This window comes from Mastomys coucha, unplaced genomic scaffold (genome assembly GCF_008632895.1).
Source record: "Mastomys coucha isolate ucsf_1 unplaced genomic scaffold, UCSF_Mcou_1 pScaffold23, whole genome shotgun sequence".
NCBI lineage: Eukaryota > Metazoa > Chordata > Mammalia > Rodentia > Muridae > Mastomys > Mastomys coucha.
In genome coordinates this window covers 92,140,657-92,156,551 of record NW_022196906.1, presented here as the reverse complement: position 1 = coordinate 92,156,551, position 15,895 = coordinate 92,140,657, and the positions used below count along the sequence as shown (strand labels likewise).

General features: G+C 43.2%; 2 protein-coding genes across 2 annotated transcripts in view; one reads left to right on the top strand and one right to left on the bottom strand.

Annotated features, from left to right (window-relative positions):
- Window positions 1-11,631, top strand: part of Mrps22 (mitochondrial ribosomal protein S22) — a 14,528-nt gene extending 2,897 nt beyond the window's left edge. The window contains exons 2-8 of the mRNA XM_031343544.1: window positions 1,903-2,066; window positions 3,253-3,417; window positions 5,856-5,999; window positions 6,467-6,550; window positions 7,833-7,978; window positions 10,241-10,349; window positions 11,248-11,631. Of these exons, the coding sequence (XP_031199404.1) occupies window positions 1,903-2,066; window positions 3,253-3,417; window positions 5,856-5,999; window positions 6,467-6,550; window positions 7,833-7,978; window positions 10,241-10,349; window positions 11,248-11,343 (908 nt within the window). The 3' untranslated portion in view covers window positions 11,344-11,631. The remainder of the gene's footprint in view (window positions 1-1,902; window positions 2,067-3,252; window positions 3,418-5,855; window positions 6,000-6,466; window positions 6,551-7,832; window positions 7,979-10,240; window positions 10,350-11,247) is intronic.
- A 399-nt stretch (window positions 11,632-12,030) lies between these two features.
- The window catches only part of Copb2 (COPI coat complex subunit beta 2), a 23,448-nt gene continuing 19,583 nt past the window's right edge, over window positions 12,031-15,895 (bottom strand). Inside the window, exons 16-22 of the mRNA XM_031343543.1 lie at window positions 15,355-15,465; window positions 14,277-14,491; window positions 13,280-13,372; window positions 13,011-13,191; window positions 12,805-12,873; window positions 12,579-12,647; window positions 12,031-12,369 (exon numbers count right to left, since the gene is read on the bottom strand). Coding sequence (XP_031199403.1) covers window positions 12,259-12,369; window positions 12,579-12,647; window positions 12,805-12,873; window positions 13,011-13,191; window positions 13,280-13,372; window positions 14,277-14,491; window positions 15,355-15,465 — 849 coding nt within the window. The 3' untranslated portion in view covers window positions 12,031-12,258. The remainder of the gene's footprint in view (window positions 12,370-12,578; window positions 12,648-12,804; window positions 12,874-13,010; window positions 13,192-13,279; window positions 13,373-14,276; window positions 14,492-15,354; window positions 15,466-15,895) is intronic.

Below are 15,895 nucleotides of genomic sequence, written 5' to 3'. Positions count from 1 at the left end.
TTTACCTGTGTTTTCCTGTATTTCTTTGAGGGTGCTATTTATGTCCTTCTTAAAGTCCTGTATCATCATCCCGAGAAGTGATTTTAGATCTGAATCTTTCTTTTCCGGTGTGATAGTGTGTCCAGGACTTGCTATGGTGGGAGAATTAGTTTCTGATGATGGCAAGTGACCTTGGTTTGTGTTGTTTATTTTCTTGTGTTTGCTCCCCCTCCCCCGCCATCTGGTTAACTCTAGTGCTACCTGCCCTTGTTAAGTCTGACTGGAGCTTGTCCTTCCTGTGATCCTGGTTGTGTCAGAACTCCTCAGAGTCAAGCTGTCTCTGTGATCCTGTGATTCTAGAATCCTGGGATCCTGGGCTTGTTAGATCGCCTGGGGGTGTGGCTTTCTCTGTGTGTTGTGGGACTGGCTGCAGAGCTTGTGCCCAAGGTCTGCTCAGAACACTAACCCAGACAGACTGGAAGGAACCCGAGTCACTGGGCTGGCGGAGTTCCTGTGTGCCTGGTCCCGCTGGTCCCAGTTACTCCCAGTGTTGGGACAGATGTTGGTTCCTGCTCACCTCTGATCCTGGGTGTGTCAGAGCACCTGGGAGTGGAGCTTCCTCTGGGTGTTGTGGACTGGCTGCAGAGCATGCGCCCAAGGTCTGCTCTGGACCCCAGCCCAGACAGACCGGAAGGAACCCGAGTCAGTGGGCTGGCAGACTTCCTGTGTGCCTGGTCCTGCTGGTCCCAATTACTCCCAGTGTTGGGACAGATGTTGGTTCCTGCTTACCTCTGATCCTGCATGTGTCAGAGCATCCGACTATATTTCTTTACCTTATGCTAGTCCCCAGTAACCACACAAAGAAACCAAAATTTAAATTTATTTAAAATTGCACCTCAGTAGCCAAGCCGTTAAATGATCTACCATAACCTTCTATGCTAATCTGGCTACCTCCCAGCCTCATCCCTTGATACTCACATATTATTATTGACCTGGCTCTTTGGGCTTCATGTGTGTTTCGGTGATGACCCCTTCCTGGTGGTGCCAAGTCCTCCATCCTCCTGGCTGATCTGAATCTTGCATTTTGCTTTCTACCTCTCTCCCTTCTTTGGCTGGCAGAAGTACCACATCCCACCCTATTCTCTCGTCTGCTCAGCCATTGGGTGATCATCATTTATTGACAAGGCACAGAATAATGGTAAGGACTGTTTACACAAGCCTGAGACAGGAGATTCTTGGTATAAGCATTAGAATGCTGTGTCCAGATTGGAACAAGGTATGAGGGCAGAGAAATCAGTATATGAATAACACAGGGTAAACTTTACACAGTGGACAAAAACCATTATGCCTACAGGAAAGAGAACAGGAGGTGAGTGAAAGGAAGAGGGAAGTTGTGTGAGCCAGAGCTGGGCTTAGATGGGAAGTAATTGAGGCGCTAGACCCAGGTGAGCCTTGCTAACCCTCTCTTCCTAATAGCTAGTTTTCTTTGGGTTAGCATTAGCATCCTTGCTTGTAAAACTGGGAGGTTAGGACCTGTTTCGTGGATGTGCTATGTCTGGCATCTAGGAAGCCAATCTGGGGGTCGAAGTGTAGCCTACAGGTAGAGTACTGCATGCCAGGTCCTTGGTTCTGTTTCCACCACCTCCAAAATAATAACCAAAAAGAGGAGACAAGTCAGTGACTGTCATCTTTAGTCTTCATAGTGCTCACTGTAGTAGACCATCTTCTGGGCAGACCTTGCATGTCATGGTGAATGTTCAGGAAATTTTAAGCATTGAATGAATGAAAGTGTCCCATAGATATTAGCATCTCCTAGTTTTGAAGCATATTCTCTACAGGTGGTTTTTATTGTTAACTTTCCACTTAGAGACATCTTGGCTTGCCATTGTGAGCAGCTTCTTAGTACTGAAATCTTTTTTACAGAATCTGGGAGCTCAGAAGTCAAGAAACCTACTTTTATGGATGAGGAGGTCCAGAGTATCCTCACCAAGATGACAGGGCTGGACTTGCAGAAGACTTTCAGGCCTGCTGTACAACCACTGAAGCCACCAACCTATAAGTTGATGACCCAGGCACAGTTGGAAGAGGTATGTCAACTCGAGTATTGGTAACATCCCTTTCTTTCAGGGTTAAATAAGGCTTAGAGAGACTGCTGTAGATCTCAGTGCTGATTCTCCATAGTCATGGGTGAGGGGCGAAGGGGGCACAGAGCTGAGGAAAGACTTGTGAGTAGGCACGTGAAGAGGAGCAAGGGGTGTGGCTATAGTTGAGCACACTGGGGTCAAATCTAGGTGTCTAGCCTGAACCTTCTCCCTGCCGCATACCAGTGTGCCCATCTTTCATCTTGCCTGCTCCAGCTCCCTTCCTGGAAAAACAGCTGCTGTTTCTCCTCAGCAGCCTTGGAGCTGAGGGTTGGTGACCTTAGAACTCTGCTGAGCAGCGCCCCCTTCCAGGGAGCAGAGTCTCTAGTCCTCTGTCGAGTATATCCTGCTATGTGACTATGTGAGACATCGACATGCTTCTTTCTGATTCAGCATCCAGCAGCATTAGAAAAGTGAAATGTACCTTTTCTCCTCTCAGAGCTCCTCACTGTAGATGCACAAAGCAGCGCAGTCCCTGCTTGGGACTGGAGGCTTCGGAGCTCAGTTCTGACACCCGTGCAGCTCCAAGTGCGGCACCTTCTGTGTAACTCCCACTTTCCATCAAATAGAGAGAACAATAGCAGCACCTGGCTCGTGTAGGTTTGGGGCATCCAGTGAACCCAGTACATTTGGTTTCCTTTGTTTTATGTGTATGGGTGTTTTCCCTATATGTTTGTATGTGCACCATGTGCATGCCAGGTACCCATAGAAGTCAGAAGAGGGCATGGAACCCCTAGAACTAGAGTTACACGTGGTTGTGAGCCACCAGGTAGGTGTTGGGAACCAAGCCCAGATCCCTTGCATGAATAGCCAGCGCTCTTCACAGCCGAGCCATCACGCTAGCGCCTATTTGGTGTATTTGATGTCTGGCACATAGTGAACACTGAATAAATGCAGGCTTTGCTGTAAGGCTCTGTCTACAGCATTCCTTTGCTAGAGGGTAAGTGGGTAGCTGGTATTCTTTGTCACACTACAGGAAAAGCCAGGTCCTCAAGTCCAGGTTCGGCTTTTCACTCACAGATTCATGGCTGCAGGTTCTCTTCTCTGTAGTTATCAGCATTTTTGATGAGTGTCTGCTTCTATCAAATGTTTCTTTGGACATTATGACTTAAGAGGTATTTTATTTCTTTAGGCTACTAGACTGGCAGTTGAGGCAGCTAAAGTACGATTAAAGATGCCTCCAGTTCTGGAAGAGCGAAAGCCAATAAATGACGTGTTAGCTGAGGATAAGATCTTGGAAGGAACAGAAACAAACAAATATGTGTTTACTGATATATCGTATAACATACCACATCGGGTGAGTATATGCCAGATTGCAGAATAATCTTTCAGATACCACATGGAGATGGGTCTAAGGGGTGACTGACGTCCACCCCCCTCTCTCTGAAGTTTCCAAAGCAGAATGCCTCTAAAGAAGCAAGAAATGCTGGCAGGTCCATGCCATGTTTTTACATACTGTGGGCTTAGTGTATTTCAGACAGATACCAGAAACATGTTAACTTGACAAAGCTGGAGTCATTTTGGATGAGGGAGCCTAAACTGAGAAAATGTCCCCACCAGATTGGCCTGTGGGCCAATCTGTGCTGCCTTTTTCTGTTTGATGATTTATCTGAGAAGATCCAGCTCACCGAGGGTAGTGCCTTCCCTGGGCTGGTGGTTCTGGGTGCTATAAGAAAGCAGGCTGAGAAAGCCATGAGGAACAAACCCATAAGAAACACTCCCTGATGGCCTCTGTTTCAGTTTCTGCTTCCAGGGTCCCACCCTGATGTCTTCCAGTGATGAATTGTGACTTGAGAGTTGTGGGATGAAATAAACTGTTTCCTCCCTGGGTCATGGTGTTTTTATGACAGCAGTAGAAACCCTAAGACACTTGTGCTGAGGCACAACGAGGCAAGTGTAGCCAGGCAGACGGCACAGACAGCAATGGTCAGAAAGAAAACAACATTCAGTTTATCTGGGCTGGACTGGTTTCCTTAGCCGACACTTCTGGAGAAGATCAGAAGATCAAGGGTTCTCTTGTTTGTATGTGTGTGGGGGGGGAGGGAAGCATCCTATCCTTATCTTTAAGACTCTTCTTTAACAGAGTCATGCATGTAGAAGGCATTTTAGTCATTGTCAGTCTCTAGTCTCCTCTCTTACTCCACCACCCCAAGAAGACCCCTACTGTTTTCTTGTGTTTCTAGTTCACTGGAGTTCTTGCACGAGCATGAGTGGGATACTTACTGAAGCCTGGGCAACTTTATCAATGTCCACAACACTAGAGAAAGTGACACCTCTTCCCTAACATACTGCCAATAGATGCTAGTTTTCATGTCAACTTGTCACAAGCAAAAGTCATCTCAGAAGAGGGAACCTCAGCTGAGAAAATGCCTCTGTAAGATCAAGCTGCAAGCAAGCCTGTAGGGCATTTTCTTAGTAGTTGATGGGGGAGGGCCCAGCCCACTGTGGGTAGTATCCCTGAGGTGGTCCTGGGTTCTATAGAAAAGCAGGCTAAACAAGCCACGATGGCCAAGGCGATAAGCAGCATCCCTCTGTCGCCTCTGCAACAGCTTCTGCCCTAGGTTCTTGTCTTGTGAGAGTTCCTGTCCTCACTTCCTTTGATAATGAACTGTGATGTGGAAATGGAAGCAAAACAAACATTTCTCCCCAACTTGCCTTTGTCATGGTGTTTCATCACAGTAATAGTGACCTTAATTAAGAATGAAGCTCAGGGAGGGGTGGAGCTTTTTATGCCCCTCCCTGATCCATGATGAAATGTTTACTGGCCTGGTCTTGACACCCGTGTAGGTTGCATGCAGGTAACCAGAGTTGTAAGGAGTTCTTGAGTGGAGTACGGACGGCAGTGTTTCACAGCAGTCCCTCTCCATCTCCTGCTCTTACATGCCTTCTGCCCTTCTTCAGCCTGTTTTCTGAGCCCTGTTCTCTGGAGGGTTGTGGTATAGATGTCCTGTTTAGACTCGAGCAAGGTGGAGTGGTTTATCTTTGTCTGTTTGTCTGTCTTTCCTTCTTTCTTTTTTTATTTTGTTTGTTTGCCTTTTGAGATAGAGTGACTATGTAGTCCTGGCTGCTCAAGAACCCTCTCTGTAAACCAGGCTATCCTTGAACTCAGGGATCTGTCTGCCTCTGTTTCCAAGTGCTTGGATCAATAATGCAAGAAACCCAAACTTCCCAATGGATTTTTTTTTTACTTTTTAGTAAAACCATTGGAAGTTTCAGAGATAGTTTTCAGACATTACTGTTTCCACTGTAGTTTCCTTGATTACCAATTTAAAACAGCAGTGTATCATCTAAAAAGGCAGCTTTTTCTTTGAACTTTTTAAGTGAAGGGTAAGAGTGATTTGTAGTTGGGCCCTCAGAATGCATTAACGTGCTGCTGAGTGCTGAGGTCAGAAAAGTGGCCCCTCCTCCATCTGCCTTACACAATTGTGGATTAGTCAGGATTTTAGGATTTTAGCTGTCTTTATCTGTGGCCCAACTTGTGGTCACATTGCATGCAGTCAGGAAGCAGAGGAATCAGTGCTGGAGCTCGCTCACCTTTCCCTTCATATGCAGTCCAGGACTCAGCTATGGAATAGTGCTGCCCACATTAGGGTGGGGCTGCCTGTCTCAGTCGAATCTAGACAGTGCCTCTCTCCAAAGTGATTCTAGATCCTGCCATATTGATAGTATTCACTATCACATGAGCTAAACGGAAGTCTTCATAATTTACTTGCCTCTGGTTGCTTTCTGTTTTAGGAACGTTTTATTGTTGTTAGAGAACCAAACGGCACACTACGAAAAGCTTCATGGGAAGAACGGGACAGGGTGATACAAATTTACTTCCCGAAAGAAGGTCGTAAAGTTTTGACACCAGTAATTTTCAAAGATGAAAACCTTAAGGTATAGTGCATTAAATTCCATTTCCATGATGCTTCATCTGTTGAAGCAGTTAGCTCTTGCATGCTGGCAATGTCAAAAAGGTAAACACAGGCACTAATGTAGCAGTAACTCGATGAGGGTTCTCATACAGTTAGGGGCCAACAAAGCCTGTGCCATTTCCATATGCTTTTTAAAAATTTATTTTTTTCTTTTTGGTTGTTTTATTTTGTTTGAGTTGGAGTCTCACTATGTAGTTTTGGCTGTCTTGTAACTATGTAGACCAGGCTGGCATTGAACTCACAAAAATCTGCCTGCGTCTGACTCTGCCCAAATGCTGGGATTAAAGGTCTGCACCACCCCTATCCAGCTCCCTATGTGCTCCTGATAAGCACTCCGGTGGCTTGTATATTGGCAGGCCTTCCAGGGTGTTAGGGCAGATGGAAACTTTCATGTTCTCAGCTAACTCCCACTTTACTATGTGGTTTTAGACCATGTACAGCCAAGACCGGCATGCTGATGTCCTCAATCTCTGTGTTGCCCAGTTTGAGCCAGATTCCACTGAGTATATCAAGGTGAGTGCATTTAATAGTTCCCAAAATATGATTTAAATGATTATGCAAAAGGTTTTTAATGTAACGCGTGAATTCCACTACAGGCTTTGATGCAGGTTATAGGAAAGGGAATTACCTTGAAATGTATTGAGTGTAGATACATGTCTTCTGTGTTCAGACACCTCTAAGAATGAGGGAAGCAGGGCTGGTAGAGTGAACTGGCTTGCTCTTGGTTGTACTGCTGTTAAAGTTTAGGACTCAGATGATAACAAGCCTTTTCTCTTTCCATTCACCTTATAGGCACAGTGAGTTATCCATTAGAATTTGTCCAAGTGCAATGTGTCTTACAGCTTAGTTAGGATGTGCTCAGAGAGCCTGGTTTCATGGGCAGTATTATTGTGGGTAACATAGCTAATGAATGCCAGGACCGAGGATTGAGTGGGCATCAAGGCCTGCACTCCAGCAGTGATATATAGCAATAAGACGGTATGCAGGCACTTCACTTCTAGCCTCCAATGTTAGGTGTCAGAGGACAGACTAAGCAGTAGGTAGAAAATAACCAAGGAAGCTTGAGATGTGTTTGTATATACAGTGCACATGCAGGGGATGGGTCAAGATGGATGGGCTGTATCAAGTGACCTCAGTACTAGGTGAGGGATACTCGCTTCATCTTTAAAACTTCATCAGTTGTAAAGCCTTTTAGACAGGCCTGGGAGAGGGCTCAGTAGGTAAAGTACTTGCTGTGCAAGCATGAAGACCAGAGTTCAGATTCCCAGCACTCATGTGAAAGCAAGGTGAGTTGGCACATACCTAGTTGGCACTTACCTGTTCCTGCAATGTTGGAGGGGGCAAGGACTAGGGGACCCTGGTGGCCTTGTTGGGCTATATACTCACAGGAAGGTGTACACACACAAGGCTGATACTACAACAGGAAGGCACAGATTTGCTCTTGGAGACCTATGTATGGGTCAGAGGACAAGCTTGGGTTCTTTGGGTAGTTTGCTTTGTTTGAGACAGGTTTCTCATGGGCCTGGAGCATTGCTCAGTTGTCTAGGCTAGATGGCCAGTGAACTTCCAGGGATTCATCTTGCCATCATTGGGAATACATGTTTTTTATGTGGGTTCTGGGGATCCTTCTCAGGTCTTGTGCTTATGAGGCAAGTGCTTTACTGAGCTGAGCAAGGCTAGGGCGGCAGCTGGCAGGTATGCTGGTTATGTTGACTTGTGGCAGCACTCCTGCTAGTTGGTATGAACCATGTGATGCCACCTACTTTTCATTTTTCTGTGCATTTTATGTGAATAGGTTCATCATCAGACCTATGAAGATATAGACAGACATGGAAAATATGAGCTTTTACGTTCAACAAGACACTTTGGTGGAATGGCTTGGTATTTTGTAAATAAAAAAAAGATTGATGGTTTGCTCATCGATCAGATCCAGAGAGACTTGTAAGTATGAATGATCTGAATAGCTAATCATTTATTGCCCAACAATAAGTCAGTATTTTTGCAATGACTGTGTATTGTCCAGTGATAGGAAGCTGTCACTTAATTTCCACTTGGATTTGTTTTTCTAGCATAGTTCTTCTAGTCTTTGCTTTTGTGTTACATATCAGAGCTTGACTGTTAGAAAAAATGTATGCCTTTGGATCTTCATAGTAGACTGAGATTTTTCACCCTTACTTTCCAGTGTTCCTGGGATTGGTGGGTTTTCTAGGCACTCAAGGATATTACATGGGAATTGTAAAGTAAATGTAAGATTTGGTGGGCACTTATTTTCTAGCAGAACTACTCTACCCATAGGACTTCCTGTCAAGCTGCCAGCTTGAAAACAACATAAACATGTTCAGCATACGGTGCTGTGAAGGTTTTACATCTTTACCAATTAAAGTCTGCCTGGGTATGGTAGTGCATAGGGCTGAAAATGGGAGGATCTGAGTTTGAGGCCAGCCTGGTCTATTTAGTCAGGCCCTGTCTAAAACCAAAAATAAATGGATGGTTGGTATCTTTAGTTAAGGAAGTTTGTTGATGCTATTGTTTATTAAAAGTTACCATTTTGTAAAAATGACTTTAAATGTACTGTAGTTAATAGACTACTGTGTAGTGTAAAATAACTACACTAGTAACCTTAAAGGCTCATGACTTGTTTTTTGCTGTGGTTAGGAACAAAACTCAGTATTTCTGAGTTATGCATGTAGTTTGAGATAAAACTAGAAAGAAAATAGCTTTTTACATTTAGGCGAAAAAATCCAAAATCACAGGGGAAGGAACCATCATGGCTGTTGTGAGCCCTTGCTGGACTATCAAGACTGAATTAGAAGAGGTATCAGTAGTCATGCCATCCTCAGACCATAGAAGTATCTGACTTGCAATCTGACTGTCACAGTCAAAGGTACTCTCCGGTTACCTAAGATGCAGCATCGCTTTTCATCAGGACAGCTTTCCTAGTGATAATTCCTGGGTGGCTTGCTTCATCAGCATGCAGTGTGATTCAGTTCAGAAGGCAGCAGAATTCCCTCCTCATCAGGTGGCCTCGTTGGGGATGAAGTGCTGTGCCTTTCTGTGTTACGTGACCTATGAACTGTCTCCTCAAGCTCCCCAAATGCAGACAATCCTGCACTTAATGTAAGGATAGAATAGCTCTGGATACTGAAGCTATGAGGTGTGGTAATATGTGGTATTCTCTTATTACTCCTTATTATGTAAAAGTTAACATCTGCAGTGGTTCCTGCCTGCCAGGAAGAGCTTAAATATAATTCTGAAGTGAGAAACCCATAGAGCTATCATGCCCAAGTTTTAAAGGGAACTATTTTCATCTTGTATTGGGAAGAGGCATTTTGTCACTGCCTTTTTGAACTAGAGTAAGCATGACAGGCAAGTAATGGGCATGCTTGTACAGTTTGGTTATATGACTCTTTTTCTCAGAGCATTTCCCTAGGTCTCCATGGCTTCAGGCATTATGTACTTACTCTTGTCACCTCCTAGCCCAGCCGTTTAGAGAATGGGGATAGTCAGAGAGACCGCTTTGGCACAGCACTGACTTATGATGTCCTCACCCCTATTTCCCCAACTGGAAGCAAGGAGCTAAATGTACACAGCAAAGCCTCAAACTGTGAACACCTGGTGTTATTTTTATGTCGTCCCCAACCCTCAGCTTTGAGGGACAAGTAGTTAGAAGTTGTGGACTATGTGGGAAGATTGTTTTGAAGACAGCTAAGAGTTTCCATGTTGATAGAAATTGTTAAAGAAATAATCTCAGAAGTATAAAGCAGAATTTGTATTCTGAGTTGGATCAACCTACTTAATGTTGACCAAGTTGCCTGGTCTGGAAATCCTTGCCACTAGGAATTGTTTCTATGGAGAGGGATGTTCCATCTCCCAAAGAACATAGCCATATTTTCATGAAGTGGGCCATACTTCCTGTATGGCCTCATAGGTCAGGACAAGAGGGCAGCTCTGTAGACTTGGTTCTCTCCTTCCACCTTCATGTGGGTTCCAGGATGGAACTCAGGTCATCAGGCCTGTGCACCAAGTGCTTTTTGCTCACACCACCATCCCCTTGGCCCTCAAATGCTCTGGAATTACAGAACTACCTTCTCGCTCACCAGAGTTAATTGTGAAATGTAATTTAGCTTAGAATTGGCAAACGCTTTTACAGGGTTGTGAAACTAATGAAAAGCCCTTGGTAATGCTATGCTTTTCCACTCTCAGGGTTGATGATGCCACCAGCCTGGTCCAGCTGTACCACATGCTCCATCCAGATGGCCAGTCAGCTAAAGAGGCCAAAGAGCAGGCCGCTGTGGGAGTCAACTTAATTAAGGTAGAGTCTTTTTTTGTCAGTTTTGTGGTGATGATTGAGTGGGCCATATTTAATGATACATCGTTGTGAATATGGAACATTTTAGGCTTGAAAACATTAATGTGAATGAAAACTCCATTTTTCCTGTTACCTGGACTGGCAGCATGTGGGAAATCCTGTAGCACTCTAGATGGTGTAGTAGGCAAGCTGGCAGCTATAGATGAGAGGTTCAGACAGTGGGAAGGAGGTGGTCAAGTCCCCACAGGTACTGAACAGCCTTCCACCCTTATGGGGCACATTCCTCAGGGACAGGTGGGTGTCAGGAAACCTTAGTTGTATGGTCATTTTGGAACTGCACACCTCTCAAGCCATGGGCTGCCCAGACACATCCTCAGTGCTAGGTTAGGATGGTATCTTAACTGAAGTTTACTTCCTCGGTCCCTAAGGACCGAAGTGATAGGTGATGTCCCTAAGAGGAGCACAAACTGGTGCTCACCATGACTTTCTGTGCTAAGCCAGGAAGAGCAGTATGCTTTTGAAGAATTTTTTTTTTAATATGAAAAGTAAGCTTGCTAGTTCTCATTCTCTCTAGTTTCTCTGTAATGGTTTTCATTTTGATCTAGGAAGAGGTACAATGCCAGGGTCTTAATCTTTCCTGATAGTTTATTAATAAGAGATGAAAGCCATTCTGAAGTTTAGAATTACTGTTGCTGCAGCTGTTGGATCTATTCAGGGAAATTATTGTGACACTGAAGACCTTACTGGAAATTGTGTCCCTACTGCAAAAATGGTAATAACATCTTAAAACTGACTTTATACACTTAGTAGCCTGTAATACCTTAGTAGCCTTTATACCTTAGTAGCTTTCAATTCTAGAACTCGTTTTTTTGGGTTTTTTTGTTTTTTTCTATTTTCACAGGTCTTCGCAAAAACAGAAGCACAGAGAGGATCATATATAGAATTAGCGCTTCAAACTTATCAAGAAGTAGTCATCAGCCACTCTGCAGTGTCCTGAGGACAATTGAAAATGCATTTCATGGGGCTGGAGAGATGGCTCAGCAGTTAAGAGCATTGACTGCTCTTCCAGAGGTCCTGAGTTCAAATCCCAGCAACCACATGGTGGCTCACAACCATCTGTAATGAGATCTGATGCCCTCTTCTGGTGTGTCTGAAGACAGCTACAGTGTACTTACATATAATAATAAATAAATCTTTAAAAAAAAAAAAAGAAAATGCATTTCATGCTGATGCCCTTCCATTTCGGTAATACTGAGCTGAACATGTACAAATCTTGGGATTAAAAGGTACTTACTGACTTAAAGTTTTCTGTAATTTGTTTTTTTCTAATTTTTATAATTTGTTTTTTTCTAATTTTTAAATTCTCAAAGTATTTGTTACCTTTACTCAATTTCTAGGTGACATGGGGATGACTGACATTTGTGGGTGCCTGGTTATGAATTTCTCTTTTTGCATTAATGCAGATGATAAAAAACAAAAACAAAGCCCATTGCCACAATACCAAAGAGGCCAACAGGTAATGTTGAGAGCCCAGCTGGACAAGTCAGGACAGATGCTCAGCAGCCAAGCTATGATACAAGGTCAGAACAAGGTTTTGAAAAATGCCCTTAGTTATTCAAGGAAAGGATAAAGCTGATCCCCCGAGTGAGAGGTTTTGGCTCAGCCATCTAAAACTCAACGTCCATTTTCATTAGGAAGGAAACTCAAAAGTTTTTTATTACTTCAAAAGGTTTTATGAGGGGTGGTCTAATGACAATATGAAAAAAGAAAGTGTCTGTCTCAGTTTTAACAAGGAGAATATAGTAAACTTAACTGCTGCCCATCAACTCCTCTGAAGATGGAGTGGCTATGTCCCCCTAGTTTACATATGCAAACCAAGGATTTCCACATTTCTAGTCAGGACGGTGATTGATCAGTCATCCAGAATATCTTCATCCAAATTAATGTCTGTTGTATCAATATCCTCTAATTCCAAGTTATCCAAGTCAATTTTACTCAAGTCAATTTCTATTTCTAGTAAACTCTGCAGGGAAAGAAAGGGAGAGGGTAAATGTTACATAGTACTGTGTCACCTGGTTCACAGTCCAAAGCCAGAACCAAATTTTCTTCCTACTGACAAGAGCAGCAGCAGCCTACTTTGAAGCCTCTTCTCTGAACTAGCATGCCAAAGACATCTAACCCTCAGAGGGCCTGCTCCTGACACGGGTGTGGGGTAGAGGATGGCTGACCCACCTTCTCTTCTTTGTGGGTAGTTTGGGAGGCCATGATAACTGGGCTAGAAGCAGGTTTCCCATCAGGTTCCTAAAAAATAAGAGGTAAATGTGAAGCCAAAGGAACTGGCCCAGAGATGTAAATGTTCCCCCATGCAGAGGGAGCCCAGGATTAGAATTAGGAAGTGACAGGTAGTGCTTTAACTCAACAATGTCAGTCATGCTGTCACATGCACTTCTCTACAGACCTGCTGAGCTGTGGGTCGTGAGGGCTGGAAGCCTTTTGCCTCTTCCATAACATTTCTCTCTTCATTTGGCTATCAGAAAACAACAACAATGAGACATTCTGAAATTAAAAATTATGCCCAAATCTCAATTATAGCTCTTAATAATGTATGCAGCACATTTTAAACCTGGACTTGTGAATGTGTCAGCCTGGCACTCTGCTACTTACCGTGACAAGAGGGTACTGCTTGGCTGGCCACAAATCTGCATGTGTCTCCTTTACCCATTCTTCAACAACAAAGGCTTCTTTTAATCCAGGGAAAAGGTTTTCATACTCTGTGGGGTCAGCAAGGGATTCTGCTGCTTTCTGGTTGACTTTTGAAAGACTCTCCCTCCACAGCTTCACTACCCTAATAGTAGAGACATCAGAGAACCAAACAGATGAAGAACGTAGGCCCTGTTTTAATTGAAACCTTTCTTTCTAAACTAAGTCCATACCTTGAGACCTGACTGGGTAAGTAAGTTCGGGCCAGGAAGGCGGCTTCTGGGAGTCTTCCTGTTCTGATCAAGAGCTCTAGGCAAGCATCAAGCCTAGAGTAAAGCAGAGTTACTGTTAGAGAAATAAACAGTAACAGCAGATAAAGCTGAAAGTGTGAACCTGCTGCAGAGGCAAAATCCTCCAGTGCCCCTGTGCCCCTTGCACATTCACTTTTGTTGCTAAGCTTTTTGTCTTAATGCTGAACAAAGCCAGTGGACTTCGTTGGGTATGAGGCACAACAACAGTGTTCATGACTTGCTTTCAGCTTATTTGAATAACTGAGTTTTATGACAGGTGTGGAAGTATAGCTCGGTAATGAACACTTGTCAAGTGTGCATAAATCCCTGGAGTTTGGTTCTTTAGCACATCTCAATAAAAATGTTTGATGGTCAGGTCTAAGATTTTTGGCATGTAGAGCAAGACTAGTAATACTTTTGTGTTTATTTTCTAAAAGACAAAATAATGTCCCATATGACTTAGCTCACATTAACTCTGCTAGACTTAAAAATTCACGATGTTTTCAGAGTTGAGCTCAAATAGTAAATAGCATTTTTATCCTCCTATCCTTGCACATCACAGGTCAGAACTGCCTGGGGTATAGACAGTCCTCTCTCTGCCTGCCATTAGGTACCAACTGGAGGAAAACAACAGCCTCCTCAGTAGGGTGGTCTAGGAGTAACTGGCAGGCTCTCTGACTTTGAACCACACATTTAATTAACAGCTCAAGCATAAAGATACAGATCAAAAGATACCAGAGCATTCCTTGCCGAAGGCTAGTGCCACCAAGGTAGGTAGCACTGTTCTCTGGCTGCCCCCACTACTCAACAGCAGTCAGCCACCACCAGCTGTCCCCAGGATTTGTGTACCATATTCCTCCCGAGCACCATCCTCACAGTCAATGGAGAAATACTGCTTACAACTCCTTAAAAGATTTCTAGACCTTGAGATAATACTTACTTGCCCTGTAAGAAATAGCTCATGAATGCTACGTTATTCTTGCCATCTCTCTCCGCACCTTCTGCCAGCTTGTTCACCATACTAGCATTTCCAGAGGCAGTGGCCAAGAGCAGCAGACCACCGTAATCCTGGGCATGGTGCAAACACTCCTGGGCTAGGCTGAACTGACATTTACTAATGGCAAGCTCGGCAAGTTGTTTCCACTTCTGCTCCGACTAGAAGAATTTAAGATAAAACATCTTTGGAAATAGCATTTCAACTTTCAACATCAACATTATCCTGTTACTTTGAATATCACTGTGATAACAATTAGAAGATATTTATATAAGACATAAATGTAATTTTTGAGTTGTGCTTGGCAAATTGGCTCTGTCAGTCAAAGAAAGACATGATAAAAATGTGTAATGAGGAAATGAAAATCACATGAACAAAAGTAATTCAAATGATACTTGAATAATTAACTAATTTTCATTTTTTACTCACACAGTGAAACTGAATCTAAAACCATGTAAATGGAATTAAAATGTCATTAGACTACAATTATTTTACCAAGTAAATTAGTAACACTTTTTTAGGAAGAGTAGAAAATTACATTCTTAAATATTTAATGAATGTGATCATTTGTAGCTTCTCAGAAATCAAATAAAATACACATTTAAATGATCTTGACAGCTAATTTTTTGTACAGTCTGAAATTAATTTACTCATGAATGCTGTACTTAACCCATAATTTCCAGTACACACACACACACACACACACACATATATAGCTACAAAATGTCAGAACTTTTGTTTAAAAATCAGTGTCTCTCACTAATATGGCAAATTGTTGCCATCTCTACACCCTTGAGACCCAGACCAGACAGGAAAAGACTTCTTAAACAGGGTATAGAACTGAGAGTACCCTGAATTTAATCCAGTAAATTTATCCAAAGATTAACAATGCACTTTTAAAAAGACCAAAGATACAATAGCTTCACTAAAATGAGTAACTGGTAGTAATGTTTCAGCAAAAGCAACACCCGAGTACCTACTAACCTTTCCCTGGGTTAAGGAAAAGTATTGGATTAGAACATACCTCTGCTTCCACTGCTAACTGGTAAGCAATTTTCAACTCTCCAAGTTGAAGAGCAAGCTCAAAACGGTGTTCAGGATCTGTGGATACTGTAAGTGCTTGCTGCTTGAAACCCTATACATTTTAAAAAAAGAAAATATGTGACTTAGACATTCAGAAGAATGTACATATATAGTATACACACAACAAATTATTTCTCTCTCAAAAGACCTTACAGACAGGACGACCCTACAGCCATCTATTTCAGTGAACTAAATGGAATCTAACCCCCAAGTAAGCAGATACCCATTTGCATCCATGAATATGCTACCAACAATGCAAAATGGAAGCCATTTTTAGCAAATCAAGTTTGCATTCCCATTTCTTCTTCAAAATGTCTACTTTGCACAATTTTATACTTACATCTTTAAGATCATCCTGTAACGCCGGGCAGTGGTGGCACACGCCTTTAATCCTAGCATTTGGGAGGCAGAGGCGGATTTCTGAGTTCGAAGCCAGCCTGGTCTACAGAGTGAGTTCCAGGACGGCCAGGGCTACACAGAGA